Source organism: Arachis ipaensis, chromosome B6, assembly GCF_059453495.1.
Source record: "Arachis ipaensis isolate K30076 ecotype BB chromosome B6, ASM5945349v1, whole genome shotgun sequence".
NCBI classification, from domain to species: Eukaryota; Viridiplantae; Streptophyta; class Magnoliopsida; order Fabales; family Fabaceae; genus Arachis; species Arachis ipaensis.
In genome coordinates, this window is record NC_142441.1 from 100730428 (window position 1) to 100752998 (window position 22571).

Genomic DNA, 22571 nt, shown 5'->3' on the forward strand with positions numbered 1-22571 from the left:
CTCCTCAATCCTTGGGTTCAATAGCATCAGAAATGAGTTGGATTGGGCCCAAAATGAGCTAGAAATCGCTGGGGGCGATTTCACTAAAGTGGACCCCTGAGATCAAAGTAACATATGAAAAATTTTATATCATTTTGAAGCCCCGGATGTTAGCTTTCCAATGCAACTTGAACTGCCTCATTTGGACCTTTGTAGCTCAAGCTATGGTCGATTGAGTGCGAAGAGGTCGGACTTGACAGCTTTACGGTTCCTTCATTTCTTCATGAGTTCTCCCACTTTGTATGCTTTTCTCCTCACTTCTTCCATCCAATACTTGCCTTATGAACCTGAAATCACTCAACAAATATATCAAGGCATCGAATGGAATTAAAGTGAATTAAAATCACCAATTTTAGGGCCTAAAAAGCATGTTTTCACATTTAAGCACAAATCAAGGGAGAATTGCAAAACCATGCTATTTCATTGAATAAATGTGAGAAAATGTGATAAAATTCCCCAAATTAAGCACAAGATAAACCACAAAATCGGGGTTTATCAAATCTCCCCACACTTAAACTAAGCATGTCCTCATGCTAAGAATAAAGAAGGACAAAGAAAGGGATATGAACATATATTCAATGCAAATAAACTATGTGCACCTATCTATATGAATGCAACTAAATACAAAATGATTCTACCTACTTGGTTAAAAGTAAATCAATTTCCAAGAACATATATGAACAAGTAGGGCTAAGATCATATGACGATTCATGGATCCTACCAATTTGAATATCAAAATAAAGTACAAATAGACTTGCAAGAAGAACGCTCATGAAAGCCGGGAACAAGGAATTGAGCATCGAACTCTCACCGGAAGTGTATCCGCTCTAGTCGCTCTAGTGTATAAGGTCGATCCACTCAATTCTCTTCTAATCATTCTTTCCATGATTTGTTTTTCATCTAACAATCAAAAATTATTCAATGCATGCATACATTCATCATGAGGACTTATTTATAGGTTGTAATGGGGCTAGGGTCAAGGTAGGATGCATATGGTCAAGTGAGCTTGAAATTTGTATCTTTGATTAGCCTAAGCTCTCACCTAACACATGTAACAACCTATACAATTCTAATACACAACCTAGCTACCCATGATTCCCACTTTTCACATACTCATGCATTCTCTTTAATTCACATTCCATATGCATTGATTTTTATTAAACTTTACTTTGGGGCATTTTTGTCCCCTTTTTATTGTATTCTTTTTTTTCTATATATATATATATATTTTTTCTTTTATATATATGTGTGTTTTTTTTTAAGTATATACAAACGTATCAATGCATATGGTTTTACATATAGTGCATGAATATGTACCCAATTCCCAATATTTTCAACAAAAATAAAAATTACACTTTTACCTCAACCAATGTCCCAAGTTTCCCATACCCAAGTGATACATACTCTCACTAGCCTAAGCTAATCAAAGATCCAAATTAAGGACATTTATTATTTTTCACTTAGGGGTAGTGATGTGCTATAATTAAGAACAAAAGGGATTCAATAGACTCAAATTTGGCTAACAATAGTTGATGAAAGGTAGGCTATTTGGGTAAGTGAGCTAAATAAAATGATGGCCTCAATCATATAAATGCATGTATGCATGGAATAATGGACATAAAGAATCAAACAAATCAAAGATTACAATCATAGAAAGAGAACAATGCACACAAGAATGAAAATAAGTGGTTATAAGATGTAACCACGCAATTGGGCTCAAAATTCACATGCTTGTATTCTTAGCTCAAAAACCATGTTTCAAAATAAATTCTTCAAGCAAGTTTGTCACAAAAAAAAAAAATTTCAAATTGGTAGGGTGCCCTAAAACAGTTTCTTGGAAAAGAAATCATCACCCTAACCAAGTAGTCCTAACATAAAAAAAAGTGGTAAAATATGTACAAATTCTAACTAACATGCAATCTATCATGCAATGCAACAACTAATCTAACAAAGACAAAAATTAAAAATTGGTGTTGAAAAATGAAGTTGTTACCCATGGAGGTTGGTCGGACGACCTCCCTACACTTAGAAATTTGCACCGTCCTCGGTGCATGCAGAGGAGAGCAAGGTGGACGGGTTGCTACAATTGATGAGCTCCTTCAAAGGGTTGTGCGGGTGAACTTGTTTGTTGCCCCGTTTAGAAGCCCTTCCATTCCTTTCCTTCTTGGTGGCCAACCTCAAAGGAGAGAAAAAGAAAGAAAATTAAGCCTACAACAAAGATATGAAAGAAATTAGAACATAGGCGGGGGCTAATGCCAAATAAGAGTAAGGTTCTCACTACATGTTAGCTACGCATGTAAGTGAGAAAACAATATAAGCTAAGGCATATTAACTAACACTTGATGCAAGAGTAAAGTCAAATGACATGAAGAGCATGTTGAGCATCAAGTTCAAACAAGAAAGAGTGGGTCATGAAAGACATGCAAGTTCATATCAATGCACAAAGAATATAAGAGTTATACAAGCTTAAGCATTGATTTAAAAGTTTCATCACCCAACAATATCAAACAAGTCAATAAGCACCAAGATTAACCAAGAAATTCTCAACAATTGAGTAAGAAAATTCAACACCATTATTAAGAAACTTAGAAAAGAAAATAAGAATAAGCTATAAAAATACAATTAAAATGCAATGAATGGAAATAGGCAAATGCAATAAAAGAAAATGGAAAAAAAAATTTTACCGGCACGGACGCGTCATGCACGCTTCCGCGCTGATGCGCAGTTTGGCCAAAGGACGCGTACGCGCCAGGTGCGCACACGCGTGGGTTGTAGGCACAGAATAGGCACAAACTGGGCATAACTCTCTGGAACATGTACCAGGAGGGCAGGTGGCGCTATCGGCGTGCACGCGCATAGCGTGCGTCTGCGCGCATTGCACGATTGGCTTGAAGGACGCGTACGCGCCAGGTGCGCGCACGCGCGGGTGGTTTGTGCCTCGCGCACAAAGTAGGCGCAAGTTAGGCACAACTCTCTGGAATTTGGCTTGGAGGTGAAATCTTTGCATCCACGCGTACGCGTACATGGCGCGTCTGCGTGGATGATCGAAAATGTTTGGGGCGCGCGTACGCGCCAGGTGCGCGCACGCGCGGGTTGGTGCTCTGTTTTTCAAAATTTTTCCAAGTTCTTGCACCAAACCAAGCCTTCCAAACCTCCAAACAGCTACCCAAACACCATAAAACCTTATTTAACATATTAAACTACCAAATAAACTCAACAAACTAAACAAAATATGAAATCAAACCTATTCTACCAATATTTACAAAAGAGAAAAATGAAAAGAGGTTACCATGGTGGGGTGTCTCCCACCTAGCACTTTTAGTTTAAGTCCTTAAGTTGGACTCATGGGGAGCTCCTCATCAAGGTGGCTTGTGCTTGAAGCTATCCTTGAACATCCACCAATGCTTGAATCTCCAATAAGCTCCATTCTTCAATTTTAATATCTTCAAGCTTTGATGGAGTTCTTCACAAACCATGAGCTCCCAAATTTGATTCTCCTTGTGTGATCCGGGATCCCACACTTTGTTTTGACACCCATCTTCAAAGTGATCATCATGATTCCACTTGGGTGGTTTAGCCTTGGAATTCTCAAAGAAGCACCCAAACATTCTCCTAGACCCATGTAATTTGGTTCTACACCAACCATTGTACTTAGACTTTGAGTTTCCAACCATAAGGAACCTTGATTGGCATTTCCACCCACTAACCAATTCTCTCCTACTCTTGACTCCACAAAGAGCTCTAAGTTGCCTATCCGTCTCAAGCAAACTATATTCAAGTGAGAAATTAAAGCTTAGGGATAAGAATTTTACCCACTTGAATGTTGTATTGGATGGTGACTTAGGAAGGGATGTCTCCAATGGTCTTGCAAGTTCCACTCCCTTGTGCCCTTCTTTGATTATTTTCACCTCTTCACAAGCTTCTTCAATTTCAACCTCTTCCTCTTGGTAGCTTCCTTCCAATTCAATCTCTTCTTCATTGCTTACCAACGGCATAGGAGGTTGTGCATCTTCTTCTTTGATCTCAATTTCAAGCCCAATGGGAGAGGATTCAATTGTAGATAAGAACTCCTCAATGATTGAATCCATCTCTTGATCAACCTCTTCAAAGTCTTCAATCAAGATATGCTTTGGAGGTTGTACACCCTCCTCAACATCAACATCAAGCATCTTGGAAGAGGGCTCTCTAATGCTACATTCCCATGGACTTCCAACATCTCCTAGGTTTTCAACCACTTCTTTCGGCTCATTTATCTCAACTTCTTCCCCTTGTGACAATTCTTGCTTCAATTCCTCTTCTTCATCTTGAAGCTCTAACCTCACTCCCTTACTATGCTCCTTAATTGCCTCTCCACATTCATCAATGGGAGTCTCTTGGTTGCTTAGGCTTAGTCGGGAGGAGACCATGTTGCTAACGGCTTCCGCTATGATAGCCATCTTGTTTCCTAGCTCCTTAAACTCATTTTCCATCCCCTCTTCCGCTATGATGCACATCCTCATTGTAGCTCCCATTTCCTACAACATAATTTGAACCAAACTCATAGCCAAAGTGAGGATGAGAATTCATAATAGCAAATAAAAGCAAAAGCTAACAAAAATAAGAACAAAGTCCTAAAGCTAACAAAAACTAACAAATAAGCAAAAGGCAAACATATTCACAATATTCACAATAGCCAATAATATAACACCATTGCAACTCCCCGACAACGGCGCCATTAATTTGATACTAAAAATTGTTGTTGGTCTAGATTCTCTTCCTAAAGAAAGGAATTACTTCGTTGTAAGCATAGCTCCAAACCAACAAACAACTCTCACATCAAATTAAAATATGGTTTTGTCACAAATAACAAATCCCAAATAAGAATTAACCGAAGTATTTGAACTTCGGGTCGTCTCACAAAGAATTGCAATGAAGTGCTCAATTATTGGCTATAAATGGGGTAAGGGGTTTTGATTTTGTGTTTTGGCAAGAAAATAAATGGCAAGAAAAGTAAATGAATAATGAACTAACAAAATAAATGGAAAAAACCTCTTGGCTAGACATAGGTAATTGAGATCACCATCCTTGTCTACATACCAAATATTGACAATTATGAGAGGCCAAGCTCATTAAGTCTACTTCCAAAAGTCTTAAGTACGTAATATCTACTCCTAGACTTGAAGTACGTCAAATGGCTTTGATAATATCAATCCATAAGTACCAACCTACCTACTAATTAGATTAGTAGTGGGTTGGTGTCAATGAGTATCAAATTGATCACCAAGGGTTCTCAAATCACCAATTCAATGAGACCCAATGACTCAAGGTCACTCAATTCCCTTAGCCTAGGCCAAGAGTCAAGAAAACTACTCAAGAACTAAAGGAAACATTATATCAAACACTTAGTGTGTAAAAAAGGTAAACATCATAAAATGTAAGAATTAAAGGAACCCATAACCAATCATAAGCAAGAAATCAATAATAGCAACTAAGATCAACATAAAAGAACATAGAAACATAAAAATTGCATTAAAGAAAATTGAGATCCAACAAGGTTCATGAATATAAAAGCAACAAATTAAAGGAAATGATCAAGAGAAACTAAGAAGATTAAGATGTAATAACAAGAAATTAACAAGGAAAAACTAAATCAAAACAAAGATTGAAAGTTGATTTAAGAAAATTAAACCTAAACTACCCTAAATTCTAGAGAGAAGAGAGAGCTTCTCTCTCTAGAATTCTACCTAAAACATGATGAAAACTCCACTATGAATACTTGCTTCATTCCCCCCTCAATCCTTGGGTTCAATAGCATCAGAAATGAGTTGGATTGGGCCCAAAATGAGCTAGAAATCGCTGGGGGCGATTTCACTAAAGTGGACCCACAAGCAGCATCGGCGCGCACGCGTACATGGCGCGTGCGCGCCCCTGAGCGCAAAATAACATATGAAAAATTTTATATCATTTTGAAGCCCCGGATGTTAGCTTTCCAACGCAACTTGAACCGCCTCATTTGGACCTTTGTAGCTCAAGTTATGGTCGATTGAGTGCGAAGAGGTCGGGCTTGACAGCTTTACGGTTACTTCATTTCTTCATGAGTTCTCCCACTTTGCATACTTTTCTCCTAACTTCTTCCATCCAATACTTGTCTTATGAACCTGAAATCACTCAACAAATATATCAAGGCATCGAATGGAATTAAAATGAATTAAAATCACCAATTTTAGGACCTAAAAAGCATGTTTTCACATTTAAGCACAAATCAAGGGAGAATTGCAAAACCATGCTATTTCATTGAATAAATGTGAGAAAATGTGATAAAATCCCCCAAATTAAGCACAAGATAAACCACAAAATCGGGGTTTATCACTGATCTATATCTATTTTTCTGATCTATATCTGTCATATCTATTTTTCAACTTATATCTGTTATCTCTATTTTTTCGATCTATATATGTCATCTCTATTTTTCAATTTATATCTGATATATCTATTTACCAATCTATATCTGTTATCTCTATTTTTCTGATCTATATGTCATCTCTATTTTTTTATTTATATCTGTTATCCCTATTTGCCGATCTATATATGTTATCTGATTTTTTGATCTATATCTGTCATCTCTACTTTCTGATTTACATCTGTTATCTCTATTTGCCGATCTTTATCAGTTATCTCTAGTTGCCAATTTATATCTGATATCTCTATTTGCCGATCTATATTTGATTTTTCGGTCTACATCTGTTATATCTATTTGCCGATCTATATCTATCATCTCTACTTTCTGATTTATATCAGTTATCTCTATTTGCCGATCTTTATCAGTTATCTCTATTTGTCGATCTTTATCAGTTATCTCTATTTGCCAAATTATATCTGATATCTCTATTTGCCTATCTATATCTGATTTTCTGATCTACATCTGTTATATCTATTTGCCGATCTATATCTGTAATCTCTATTTGCAGATTTATATCTGTTATCTCTATTTGTCGATTTACATGTTATCTCTATTTGCCGATCTATATCTGTCATCTTTATTTGCCGACCTATATCTGTTATCTCTATTCGCCAACCTATATCTGTTTTTCTATTTTCAAATCTATATCTATTATCTCGGTTTTCATATTTATATCAATCATTATCCGAGCTATATCAATTATTATCAGTCATTGTCAAATCTATATCAACTATCATCAGATCTATATCAACGATCTTCAATCAATTATCCATTCGCGATAATTCTTCAATTCAAAGTCGCATCGTTTACACATGCGCAATCAAACTCAATCTTCAATTCCGAACTATGACTATCAACAGTCAACAAACTCAATCACATATCATACAAGTACAAACATTGATCCATTCGCGACAACTCTTCAATTCAAAGTCGCATCGTTTACTCATGCGCAATCAAACTCAATCAAATCACCAAACAATGGTGAACTAACTCAATATTCTCATCCAACCAATTCACTTTTATCAAAATCGTCTGAGCAACTATTCAAATTAACTATTCAGTTCCATGAAAAAACCTAACCGTTGCATCTATTAAATCAACGGTTCAAAATTACATTGAAAAAATCAAAGGCACAATCAATGACAAGACTACTACACTTTCCAATACACGTTAACTTCAAATCACGTCTGAAATTCAAATTATTCATTATTTTAATAAAGTAAGTTGATCTGGGGGCTCCATACCTATAACTCAAATCGCCGAGTTATAACTAAAAAAGCTCAACCTACTTTATCAAAATATAGTCAGGCTAAGCTTGTGGGCTATGATACGGCCGTTACAAATTCGATGTCATAATTCGGCATTATATACAATAACTCAGCATTATGCACTATAACTCGGTGCTTTACGTTATAACTCGGTGTTATACGTTACAATCAAGCTCAACGGACTATATCTTGGAATAAAAATGTCCGACCAGACATTATCACTTATTAAAACCTATTAATTGCTCTTCAATTCAGATGATCAATAGAAACGTAACCGTCCTATTTTATGTCACCTATAAAGGTATGATATTTTATCTTCAAATGATACATTGAATTCTCAATACTGACTTAAGTTTCGCAGTGCCTTTGCAGGTACACTCCCCCTGTTTTTTGCTCAAAACTCTACGCGATTGGACATCCTCTTGAGTAAAGCTCGGATTATCACAAAACTCAAAGGTCGGCACCGAAAATAAAAACTCGACGTCGATTTCCAGAAACCGAGCTCTCCCTCCAGATATCCATACAAGAACAATATCTTTATTTTATATTTAGTATATCTTTTATTTATTTTACAACACATACGCCTGAACGTATGTTTTGAGGAACTAATATTTAAGAATGAAAAAACTTCGAAACTTGGTCCAATATTGGTGTGGAAGACTATACAATAAATCTTAATAAGAATATAAGTTGTGTTAGTGTGGAATTCGAGTGGTGATATACGTGATTCGTTGGAAGAATATTAGGACAAAAAAGAACTAAATGGTTTAATAAAGGTATTTACTGAAGAGATGGTATTGGAGCTTCCAATTGGAAGGTTGAATATAAGGAGGTGCACCTACAAATGAAGGAATGAAAGATGCGACTAATGAGGGGGTGGAATGAAAGAATTAAAGAGATGACAAAGACAAAGACAAATGAGGTGAGAACTATGGTATGGTTTTGGTGATGTTTCGTAGTTTCTAAATTTGATTTTATTTAATTTTATGTTGGTGTTCTATTTTTTTATTTTTATGTATGTGTTATTTTTTAAGGTTCTCAATGAATTATAGAAAAAATGGATTGAATATAGGGCCATTTTTTATATCATTTAAACTCAGTCATTAAAATAATATTTGAAATTTAGTTGGTGCAATGTCTGTTAAAATTATTATACAAGAGACAATTTAATTTTGTCGCATAATATCAGAAATTAAAATAGAGCAAAGAAATAAAGTTTTTACCATTATATATTTTGATTCAGCTACTTAGTATAATGTAACTTAATTTCAGTTTCTACCACAATAATAGTAGAATTTTTACTATAATTTTCAAAAATTATAAATACCAATTCTCTAGGATTCTTCTTAATCCTATCAAGGAATATACAAATTTCAACCAAGTTTGCTTGTTTCGGCTGACCTAGACTTCAATATTAAATGCTCTTCCAACTTAGTAAGGAGAATCTCTCAAATTCATGACACGAAACAGAAAAAATATAAAGAGTTTGACATATTCAATGATTTTTTCTTCAAGTATTTTTTTTTTTTTATCTTTTTTCTCAGTGGCTTTTATCAATACTTCTAAATATATGTCTTTTTCATTAAAAATAAATAAATATAAACTTAAAAAGCTAAGTATTCAATACAACAACATAAAAGAGAAGATAAATTAATAAGAATGCTATAAAAATTCAGATTTAGTGCTCTCACTCTTTATTTTCGATTTCTGGCTGATTACTTCTTTTTGTATAATTGTAATGCTTTCAAAATTTAAAATTGCCCTTGACGACAATGACTAAGCATAAGGATAGTAAAGTGCTTGCTTTCTTCTTCTAAAATCAAAGTATTATAGAAAGGGTAGCGGAAGTGCAAAAATGCAGAAGAATATTACAGTAGCAGGATCATGTTTGTAGTCTGTAGAGTAGTGCTTAGTTTGCTGTCCATTTTGTCCTCTTTTCTTCCTTTTAGTAGCACCTTGTCCTTATTGTATCATTTTGGCTCCAAGTTTAATCCTTTTCCTCCATCTTATTTTGAAGCAATTGATTTGGTGCCAAATATAAAATATTTTTAATTTTATGTCATCTATCTGTGATGATGCAGCAGCTTCATTTCTTTCTAGCATTGAGTGGCTTTCTTGAGACTTGTTTGGAATGTTGTAGACTTGGTCCATATTGTTAATTAAGTCAAACACTAATATGTACTTATATCACCAACAATGGGCTAACTTTTTTGCCATTAAACAATTAATGTGGGTTTGCACAATAATGCACTCATCAAACACATTTTTAGGCTTTTAAATTCAATCAATTATGTGTTTGTCTTTAACAAAAATATTATTATTTTTTAACTCAATAATTTTGTTGTTTTGGTATTTTTTTGGGACCCCATCAAGCTAATTATTGGCTTTGAACTTTGTTCCTTATAAGCTCTTTGCTAAGCATAGAAAATAAAGAAGGAATTGAGATATTGAGGTTAGATTGGATGAAGAATAAAATATTAAAAAATAAAAAATATGCAGGACTCTTTTTATTTTAAACAATAAAATATGGAATATTCTTTATAATATTTTAAGGATGGGCAAAAATAATCCTCTCATTAACAAGGTCACCAAAACCTTAGTCAAATAGGATTTAGGAGTTTAAAAATAGAATATGATTTTAACGATTGTAAAAGAGTTTTTGATGATCATAAATAGGAACATAATAAATATGTAAGGAGTAATAGTCAAATATGTCCTAAAAAGATTATGTGTTTTTTATTTTTATTTTTTGATAATTTTTTTAATCACATTTGTCTCTGAATAATTTTATTTAAATCATATTCGTTCCTTCACATTGTCGTTAATGATTTGTCATTAAGGAGTGTGTGGATTTTAAATATTGTCATTTTGAAAGAAGGAATTAACTCTTCATCATCTCTTAAACAAGAGTCTTCATTTGCTCTTCTTCACTCTCATTTGACTCTCTTCTTCACTCTAATTTTTACTGTCTGTTTCTCTAACCTATGACCACCATTAGAGTAGTCGTAAAGCATTGTTAACGTGTCCGTTTTGGAGCTTGGTGGAAATCTCGTTGACAACGAAGCAGATTTTGGTTCTGCGGCAACCGCACCGCCATTCTGCAGCCTCAAGACTCTCACTCCTCCGACCTCGGAATCAACCTCAATGAGACAAAAATAAAGTATCTCCAGCCTCCTACTCAAGATAACTCAATCGAATCCAAGTTTAAAAGCAAATTAAAAGAGGCCAAGATTTAACCTTCTTTTTTCTTAGTCACTGATTATCATTATTAACTAATAATATTTTTAACATTCATATCACTCATTCCATTAATTATTAATGTCAAATTTAATAGTAGGATAAAATTGAACCTATTTAAAACTTTTTTTTGGACAAAAATAAGATATTTAAAATATTAGAGATCAAATTAAAATTTGACCAAAATGCTGAAAACCAAAATAATACTTTACCTTAAAATTAATCACAATAACAATAATAATTATTAACAAATAAAAAAAATAAATAGATGAATATAATAGTAATATATTATAAATGGCTACCTACAAATTTATGAGTATTGATCTAAATATATATACATTTTTTTTTTGAGAAAAAAAAAAGCTCTTGTATGGATAAAAACTCACTTGATATGTCTCAAATTTGTTATAATAGAAATACAATTGTACGTTAAAGATTGTGTAATAATCAGAGCATTTCCAATATTTAATTTTAATTTTATTTTATTTTAGATTTTATAAAATATCACATATTTATGAAATTATATATCATAAAATTTGATTTAAAATTCAGATTTGTCACTCTAATTTTTAGTTTTATTTTAGTTTAAACTTTAAATTATTTTTAATATTTCAAATAATTTTAATTAAATTATAAAAATTTAACTAAAAATAAAAATTAAAAATTAAAAAATTAATAATTATATACCATATTTAAAAGATATTACACACTAATAAAAATAAATTTTAAAATATCACCTAACTAAGCATAACAACATTAAAAAATACATTACATATTAAGAAAACACATACATACTTAAAATATTACATAAATAAAATAATGACAAAGACAAGGTAATATTAAGCTCTAAACTTATTAACTTATTAAGCATTGTGTACTCATATTTTTTACTATTGAATTAAATGAAGTAGAAAATAAAAATGGAAGTGATATTGAACTTTGATTATTCGTGAAAAATAGAACTTATAAATTGGATGGGACTTGAAATTGAAAAAAAAAACTGAGTATTTGAATTTTGGCTCATTGAATTTAAAAAATATTTGCAATGAAAAAATTAAAATTTGGTAGGTGTGAAAATTGAAATTTTTGTGCATTTGAACGGGGATAAAAAATTAAAATTTTGTAAATAATTAAAAAAACTTATCAAATTGATAAGAAGATAACAAAAAAAAATAGAATAACAAATATAAAAGTACAAATATATTTTGATTGAAACTTTATTATAATGTTACAATATCTATTTAATAGATTTAATAGATTATACAAATAGTAATATTTCTTTGATTTTTTTAAAAATAATACCGTCTCTCCTTATTGTAGGATTATCATGTGTTCATAACACGTCGTTAGAAGAAAAGAAAGTAATCCTAAAGATTTATTTTGTGTTTAAACTTTATTCCAATAATAAATATATAGTAGATCAGATCTAAATACCTGAGTATGCTAGTAAAAAATTTTTTCTCCTTCGATGGTACGAAGACGCTATGCATATTCACACCGAGACCAACCTTTGCTGTCAACTCCTTAGACCAATGGATATTTGATCTAAATTGAGAAATCTCTTGCAACTCTTGGCACGCCATAAAATTCTTCTCCAAGAAGAAGGCTCACATACGTTTATGTGTGTAGAGGTAAAGGAATAATACTCTTGTGTTTTATTCTTATCTTTTGTTCCTCTACTCTTGGTATACATATATATAGTATGAATCTTTCAAATTTATGAATCATATTATAACTCAATTTCAAACAGAATTAGTTAGGATCTCATCCAAATTCAAAATTCAAATTTGAAAATAGAATAACTAATTATTCTCAAATCTCATTTAATATTCTCAATTATCATATTATTATTAATTCTTGGTGCTAGCAAAGAATACAATAATATTCAATTTGAATTAATATAATTATTTATTTGATCAAATCAAAATAATAATTAAATGATTCTACAGCAAAGATTAGAACACTCGTTAGTGTGTGACCCCATAGGTTCAATACTAAGCGGGTAGTAAATTAGTCATACTAAATTTACTAATCAAGATTGGCATCTAGCAACACTCCTCAACGATCCGATAGTATGAAGTAATATATTTTTACTAAGAACTTTAAAAGAACAAAGTATAATTCCTTCCATCTTTCCTACTCTTGGTTAACCCTTAGAGTATGGTTTAATTGTCAAACTCTAACTTCTTACCATTATTATAATGAACTGTGAATGACTTAAGATACTCATTTCTTTATTCATTCAATCTCCTTTGCCAAGGTTTTATTAATCTCAGTCATTATAATTATAGAGCTCAAACTCTTTACCGAGAGTTGACGAATTCTTTATTGACTAATCATTAATTCTACAAGTATTTAAATTATACCCAATATCCATTCAACTAGCACATTAGGGTATTAGGTGTTCGGAATCAAAGTATAATAAATACATTATTAATTACTATGACAGTCGCAGGTCAAAGGAAACTCTATCATCATATTCATCTTGAGAATATTCGATTAACAAATATGCGATAATTATAACCATTAGAAATTCTCAAAGTGAGTCAGTTCAACGGTCATATCTCTATACGCACCATCTATATATATAATTTAATAAATGAGATCTATTAATTTTCATCCAATGAAAACCATTATATATATATATATATTGATCTTTCCGGATTATTAATGTCCTTTTTAATAATTCTATAACCAAGAACAATTTAAATTAAATTATAAAAGATTTATCTCTCAATATTATTGATATGGTCGTCATTAATACGAGTTATAACTTGGTCTCATAACCGTTATCAATATGTGTTATAACTCATTATTATCTGTTACTGCTCGAATTTTATGAGACACAGCTCGGTGACATCAATACTCCTATCATAACCGACATCCCAAACGGCGTAATAAAATCGGTTACAATATCAATCATTTCAGAAACCGACGATTTATTGCCGAGAATGCAATGGACGGATAACTCATCATATAAAGGAAGGTAAAATATTTCTTGACTAAGTTCGAACAAGATATCACACTGACTTAAGGTTTGGAGTGCCTTTGCAGATACACTTCTCCTCCTTTCCATTGATCATACTTTCACACAACAATACGAAGAAAAGCTCGGATTCAAGGGTTGGACGTTCAGCCTCCGAGTATATAGCTCGATTGATACCAGAGAGTTGAAGCCGATCTATTTCACAGGCAAAATCAATTATGATCACTATACAATGATAAATTTTTAAATTTAATAAAGGATTTTGTTATATTAATATTTTAATATAATAATAATAACAAATTATTTAACACATGATTAATTGGATTATGGTCTTACTACTTATTCTTAACACTTATTAATATTAGGATCATTTAAAAAATTATATCCAACTTAAATTTTAATTATAAATTAGTTTAATTACTGTAAAATTAAAAATGATATTCAAAATTGAGCCCATTAAAATTATTCTTAATACACATTATTAATATGAGAGATTTCATTATTTTTATACTCGTATTCCTAGTCAAACCAAACATTAAGGTAGCGTTTGTTTTGAGGTACTGAAACAGAGACTGAGAGACTGAGACTCAGTATCATGTTTGTTGGTTCAGAGACTGGTACTAAAATTTCTGTTTCTGTCCCTAAAATTTCAGTATTTCAGTACCTCCAAAAAATGAGGACACAGGAGACTAAAATTTTTAGAAACAGAGACTGAAACTTTAATAACATTTTATACCTAAAATATACTTATTTCAATTAATTAATTCCAATTTTACCTTTTGGACAAATTAAATTAGAGTTTCATTCTTGTTTTAGTTTCTGTCTCTCATTTTGCACCAAACTGAATACTGAGATTTATTTCTGTCTCTGTCTCTTAGTCTCTGTCTCTCAGTCTCAGTCTTTCAGTTTCTGTCTCTAGGTAATATTTGGTGGAGAGACAAAGACTGAAAGACTAAGACAGAAAGATAAAGACTAAGAGATAGAGACTGAAATAAATTTCGGTATTTTGTTTGATGTAAAATAGGAGATAGAAATTGAAACAAGAATAAAACTCTAATTTAATTTGCACAAAAGATAAAATTAGAATTAATTAATTGAAATGAGAGTATTTTAGGTATAAAATGTTATTAAAATTTTCGTTTTTATCTTTAAAATTTTAGTCTCCTATATCCCTACTTTTTTTAGGTACTGAAATACTGAAATTTTAGAGATAAAGACAGAAATTTTGACCAACAAATATTATACTAAATTTCATTCTTTTAATTTCTGTCCCAATATCTCAAAACAAACACTACCTTATCACCTAGGAATTTCTTAAAACATGACTAATATAGAGATCTAGTTGTTAATGTTGAGTCAATGTAATTTTATAAATATAAAATATACTTTTTTTTCTAAGTGATAGATAGACTCGTGGTTGAAAATATTTACTTTAAACTAATAGAATTTAAAATTTAATGTTTGAATTAAATCTATTAAATTTATTTTTTCAAAGGTTTAAATTTTAAAATTATATTCGAAGAATTTAAATTTAAAATTCAAAATTTAAATCCAAAAATTGGCCGGCTTTGTTGAGAATTTGTCAAAAAAAAAAAAAATTCAAAGTTGACATTATTTTTTTTATTTATTTACTTTGGAGAATATTGACTAACCACAATAATAGAGTTTGAATTTAAAATAATCTTATGTGTATCTATTGCACAAAAATAATTATGCCACTATAGCTACTATATACTACAGTAATAACTTGCTATATATATATAAACAAAAATATACATAAATTTTTGGTGTTTGCTACGGTACGATGATAAATTCATACGTACCGATACGTTTAAAATATGGATAAATAATAATAATTCACGTGGAATTTATTTTCCACATCAACATTTAATTTTTGTTTTTTTTAAATATATATTATATCACAACTTTTACTAATACACCCCTTTAATTAAATAAAAATAAAAAATATTTTTTATTTAATTTTATAAAAAGTCTTAAGCATCTTTCTTTTATTTGATTAGACAAGAATATCCTTTTAAATTAACGAAATTTTAGAATTCAATTAATCCTAATTTTATAGTTTCAAATAATTTAAACAACAAAACAAAAACATATTAAAAAAAATAAAAAATCAAAATTTCTTCATCTTCTCCAATTTCTCTAATTATTCGTGCCTCCCTCTAAGCAAAACATATCAAAGAAACAAAAAATTAATCGTTCTTCATCTTCTCCAATTATTCCTCTGAAGCAAAAGCAGTAAAAATTCCAAACTAAAACCCTAGATTCTTCACCGCTGCCAAATATTGGTAATTGATAATAAAAGAGACTGTTTCTATAAAGCTACAATTGTGTTCTAATCAAATAATTAACATTCCTATCAATCTGATATGAAATAGAAACTACCACTTAACAGTTTTTTTACACTTTACAGTTTCTCAACAGTATTATAATTTCCATTAGAGAGAATGATTTTCTCTTCTCACTAAACTTGGGTAATTCATTATTAAAACCTTTATCCATATGCTATCTTATTCTATTATCAGGTCAAATTCTCAAGAAAAAAAGAAAGGTAAGTAATCTGTGAACAACTGAACATATACTGATAGCATTGATGTTCTTGTGTGTTATGGATACACTTGAAACAATGAAATTGTATTCCATCTTTTTTTCACAGTATAGTGATTCTCCCTGCTTCACAATTCCTCTGCTCTTGTATCAGCCATGGAATTCACAATGCCATTGTCACAATTACCACTAACTATTGTTCCATTACTTGCATCTATATATCTTGACTTTGAAGAATTACTCTCTAAAGATTCTGTGCTCTTTCTCTTCCTCTTTGAGTTGAGAAATCTGTACTCAAGAGGTTCCAATGCTTTTGTGGTCAATGGTCGGTTTCTAGTGCTCGTCCGACGGCTGACAATGCCGGATTGCTGCACCTTATCATGATGATCAGGAGATTCCTGTATGGCATTGAGCTGCGCTGTGTCAGATGGAGAGGACGGCGGCGGCAAAGAACCTAGGGTTTTGATTTGGGACTTTCACTACTTTGTTTTAGATGGGGTAATTGGAGAAGATGAAAAACGATCATTTTTTTTTATTTTTTTTTTATATGTTTTGCTTAGAGAGGACACGAATGATTAGAGAAATTGGAGAAGATGAAGAAATTTTGATTTTTTGTTTTTTAATATGTTTTTATTTTATTGTTTAAATTATTTGAAACTATAAAATTAGGATTAATTGAATTCTAAAATTTTGTTAATTTAAAAGGATATTTTTGTCTAATCAAATAAAGATGTTTAAGACTTTTTATAAAATTAAATAAAAAATATTTTTTATTTTTAGTTAATTAAATGGGTGTATTAGTAAAAGTGGTGATATAATATATATTTAAAAATACAAAAATTAAATGTTGATGTGAAAATTAAATTCCACGTGGCTTGTTATTATTTGTCCATATTTTAAACGTATCGGTACGTATGAATTTATTATCATACCGTAGCAAATACCTAAAATTTTATGCAGTATATATAATTATGACTGAATCATTTAATAAAGGGTTAAGTACTGAAATCGTCCCTAAGGTCTGGGGTGAAAATCAAAATCGTCCCCGACCTTTTTTGTTATTAAAATCATCCTCAACGTTACAAAACGTTATAAAATCGTCCTTTTCTATTTTTTTGGACCAAATTACCCTTAACTATTAATAAAAATAATATTAAAAAAAATAAAACCCCACCCCCACCCACACCCAGATCTCTTCGTCTCTCCCTCCACCCCAAACCCCCTCTCTCACTCACTCTCTTCATCAGATCCCACTCCCTCACTCCTTCACCCCCTCACCCCCTCACTCCACTGTCGCTGCCCCTGCGTCCAACCAGCTGCCGTCGCCCCTGCGTCTAACCCGCGCCGCCCTTGCGTCCAACCCGCGCGACCCACCTGCGTCCAACCCGCCGCCGCCGTCCCTGCGTCCAACCCGCCGCCACCCTTCGTTCTTCCTATTTTTATTTTTTATTTTTTTAATTTTTGAAGAACATATACATGATTGATGATTATTGAACTTTTGCTTCTTCCTCTGCTCTACTTGAACTTCTACTTCTAAAATTGTAACTTGATGATTATTGAACTTTTAGATCTGAAAACTAAAATTGTAGTTGATGATTATTGAATTGTTGTTTATTAAAATTGATGTGATTATTGGAATTGTTATGCTTCTTCTGCTTCCAATTTGCTATTAATTTGTTTTGTGGGGTGATTGGGTGGATGGGGTGATGGGTGATGGGTGAGGGATGAGGAATGAAGGGTGGGGGTGAGGAGGTGGGCTGAAAGGGTTACGGGAGGGTGAGGGAGGGGGGGAGGCGGAAGGGGTGAGGGGTGGGGGTGAAGGAGTGGGCTGAGGGGGTTACGGGAGGGTGAGGGAGGGGGAGGACGGAGGGGGAAGGTTGAGGGGTGGGAGGGGGGTTTATTTTATTTTTTTAATATTATTTTTATTAATAATGAAGGGTAATATGGTAAAAAAAATAAAATTAAAGTGGAAAATGACGATTTTATAACGTTTTGTAATGTTGAGGATGATTTTAATAACAAAAAAAGGTCGGGGACGATTTTGATTTTCACCCCAGACCTTAAGGACGATTTCAGTACTTAACCCTATAATAAATTATGTGTATATAACTATATATTAATATTGATGAGTTTGGAAAACTCTAAATTAATATGTGTGATGACTAAACATTATTAAAATTAATTAATTGCAAAATTATTTGATCTGAATTTTTATTCAATACATTGATGATTATAATTTTGCTGCAGGTTTAATCATGGGCCGGAAACAAATGTATTGTGCTAAGCCCAATTTTCACTCAGCCTTGGTTTTAATAACAAAAAATGAATGTGGCTGATTTAATGTTACTTGGGCCAAATAATTTTGATTGCTCCAAACCCAAGTGTGTTACATGCTTTCCATTTGTTTTATGCATGCTCCAAATTTTATCAGGAAAGCAAATGTTATTAATGGGCCAAGATCAAATAATATTGCAACCAAGCCCAATTTTATAAGAATTCCTCATGCATGATCCGAAACTAAAGAAGGAAGAAAGCAAAATTGCTTTCAACGGATCCAAAGATTCAAACATTAGATGGATTCCAAAATTCATTTAATTGCAATGTGTTGCATGGGAACTATGAGAGAGAACATGAGTGACTTTGATTTGATGGACATTATTGAATCTACACGTTACTCAGTAAAGGGAAGTAAACATTTACTTTGCTTTATCAAACCACTTTAGTTAATGTCCATATTCTCTTTCTTCTCTCTCACAACTCTTTCTCTCTTCGGTCATTACTCAGGAAATATTGGCAGCCATGGAAGCAAAAGTAAGCTACCGAGATGAAGAGAAAGCAAGCTTAAAGACCATCACAATGATGGCAAGAAAACATACTAAAATAAAAATGAGTTGTGGCTAAGATATTCACCAAATGTGGTTAGATTTGGTGAGGTTATCTTGAGTCTTTCATGCTCAAAAATGGAAGAAGAAGATTCGGCCAGCTGGAGGAGATTCTTGAAGCATGGCTTGTCTTTGATTCTGCTCAACCACCACAGGGAGTAGCTAGAGTGGCGAAGTGATGGTTGAAGGTAGAGATTGAAGCAGATGAAGTCATCATCATCATGAAGCATCAAGGGCCAGAATTTCATCTTGGAGAGCAAGCCAAAGATGGAGAGCTCGGATTGATGAAGGGTGATGATCAAGAAAGGACTAGAGGTAATTGCATGTTGGTTATTGCATGGTTATCTCTTCTCTCTCTATGTGGCCGAACCGGTTTTGTTGAAGGAGGAAGAAGTTGGTTCGGTTTTGGCTTCAATAAGTGGAGGCTCCCCTCTTCTATATTAAGGGTGGACAGCCACTGTTTGAAGCAAGGAGAAAATTTGAGAGTGCAAGGCACAGAGTTCTCAGAGCTACCTGAGCTAACAGTTTTCTCTTCTCCTTCAATGTATTCTGTTTAGTGTTTTTCTGTTTAATTTTGTCATGTCTTGAGTCTCATGGTAAAAGGCAAACAGTGAGGTTTGTAATGAAAAAGCCATAGAGCGGAAAAAGGCAGAGAGTGCAAAATTAAAAGAAAAAGCCATAGATGTCTTAGAGTTCCTTTGTTCATCTATGTTGTGTTTCATGATTCTGTGGGAATCCCCTTGTAAGTTGGGTTAGCACTTTACAAGTTGTAATCTGTTTGATTATAGTGAAATTCCATCATTGTTGTGATGGAGACTGGATGTAGGCTGCACTGCACTTAGCAGCCGAACCAGGATATATCTTGGTGTAATTTTCTTCCCCTCCTACTCCATTTCTGTTTTCTACTGCACAGGAGCAAAAACAAAAAATGTCTCGTGCCAAGTGACGAGACAAAATGAAAATGTCTCGTGGCTAGGGACGAGCTAAAAACAGAAAAGTCTCCTCTGAATCCAGCAAGTGTTAGCAAGCAAAAAAGGGGCTAAGATTCAACCCCCCCTTCTCTTAGCCACTGAAACCATCAATTGGTATCAGAGCTTGGTCTCAAAGAGATCAAGCTTTGCAGCTTGGAGTAAAGATCCTCATGGCAGAAAACAGTGGCGCAAATGTGGTGTCTTATAATCTAACTGAAGGACAATCAAGCAACAGACCCCCTCTTTTCAATGGGAAAAACTATACCTATTGGAAGGAGAGGATGAAGATATTCGTACAAGCAGTGGATTACAGACTTTGGAAGATTATCCTCGAAGGGCCTAAATTTCCAACTACCACAAGTGCAGAAGGAGTTGTTTCTATCAAACCAGAAGCAAGATGGACCGAGGAAGATAGGAAGAAGGTGGAGTTAAATGCCAAGGCAATAAATCTGCTCAATTGTGCTATCAGCTTTGAGGAGTACCGACGGGTATCAAGATGCACAACGGCAAAGGAAATCTGGGACAAATTGCAAATCACCCATGAAGGAACCACCATTGTCAAGAAGACTCGGGCAGATATGCTAAACAGAGAATATGAAACGTTTGCAATGAAGGAAGGAGAGTCCATTGATGAAATGTTTGAACGTTTCAATGCTATCATTGTTGGCTTAGATGCTCTGGGAATTACACATTCTGATTCTGTGCTAGTGAGAAGAGTGTTGAGATGTCTCACAAAAGAGTGGGAAACTAAAGCCTTAATTATTACTGAGAGCAGTAGCTTAGACTCTATGACTCTTGATGATTTGAGAGGAAATCTTCTTGCTTTTGAAAATACCTATTTAAAAAAGGATACAAAAAAGAAAGGAATTGCATTTTCTTCTGTGACTAACCCCCTGGATGATGAATCCAGTGATAACTCTTCTGAAAATGAGTTTGTTTTATTTGCAAAAAAATTCAGGAAAATGGCTAAGCTCAGAGGCAAAGGCAGCAGCACAAGGAAAGTGAAGAAAGACCTCAGCAAGGTAACTTGCTACAATTGCAAGGAAATGGGGCATTTCAAATCTGATTGTCCCAAGCTGAAGAAGGAGGAAAAGCCAAAAAGAGGAAAGAAGAAAGGACTGATGGCCACATGGGAAGACTTGGAGAATGATTCTGATGATGATGATGAAGAAACCGAGACCAAGTCACAAACATGTCTCATGGCAGACCACATAGATCAGGTAGTCTTTCATAACCCTAACACTGAAGATCTCCACCTTATGATAGACCACCTTTCTGAAAAAATAAGATGTTTTCTGCTGGAAAATCAAGAACTTGAACAGCAAATTACCATTCTTAAGGCCGAAAACAGTTTTCTAAAAGAAAAGGTGAGAGAGGCCGAAACTGCTTGTGATCTTGTTGAAGAAAATAAGCAGTTAAGAGCCCAAGTTAGGAGCTGTGAAAGTAACCATTGTGTTCTTGCATATGTGGACTGTTTTAAACAAAATGAAGAGTTGCTTAAAAAGGTTAAAAGACTTGAGGAAGACTTGGCCAAATTTACACAAAGTTCTGAAAGTTTAAATCACATCTTGGCCAGTCAAAAACCTCTTTATGATAAGGCTGGGTTGGGGTTTCATAAATCTGAAAATTCACATTTTGAAAAAATTGCTTCATCTTCTAATGACACAAGATTTCAAGATCCCACCTACTTTAACAAAAAGGCAACTCCAAGGTTTTGTAGACTATGCAATCGGAATGGACACTTTCCCATTCAATGCTTTTTCGGTGAAAGAATGGTTGGTGACAAAATTTATAAAATTGTTTTTGATTACAATGGCTTAGGACATAGAAGATGGTTTAACGTAAAAGGATCCAAAAAGATTTGGATACCTAAGGTTACTTAAGCATTGTTTTGTAGGTGTGCCTAGCATCCAAAAGGAAGGAAAATGTGTGGTATATGGACAGCGGATGCTCTAGGCATATGACCGGAAAGGCAACCTTCTTCATAAAGCTTGATGACTATGATGGAGGACTTGTCACTTTCGGTGATGATGCAAAAGGAAAAATTGTGGCTGTTGGGAAAGTTGGTAAAAACTTTTCTTCTTGTATAAATGATGTTCTCCTTGTACATGGCTTGAAACATAATTTGCTTAGTGTTAGTCAACTTTGTGATTTGGGTTTTGAAGTTATTTTTAAGAAATCTGT

General features: G+C 33.1%; 1 protein-coding gene across 1 annotated transcript; it reads left to right on the plus strand.

The window, feature by feature from the left end:
- Positions 1–20557: 20557 nt before the first annotated feature.
- LOC148561957 (uncharacterized) lies at positions 20558–22270 on the plus strand. The gene has a single exon (XM_088492094.1). It carries the CDS (start codon positions 20558–20560, stop codon positions 22268–22270), a length of 1713 nt encoding a protein of 570 aa, XP_088348220.1.
- The last annotated feature ends 301 nt before the right edge of the window (positions 22271–22571 follow it).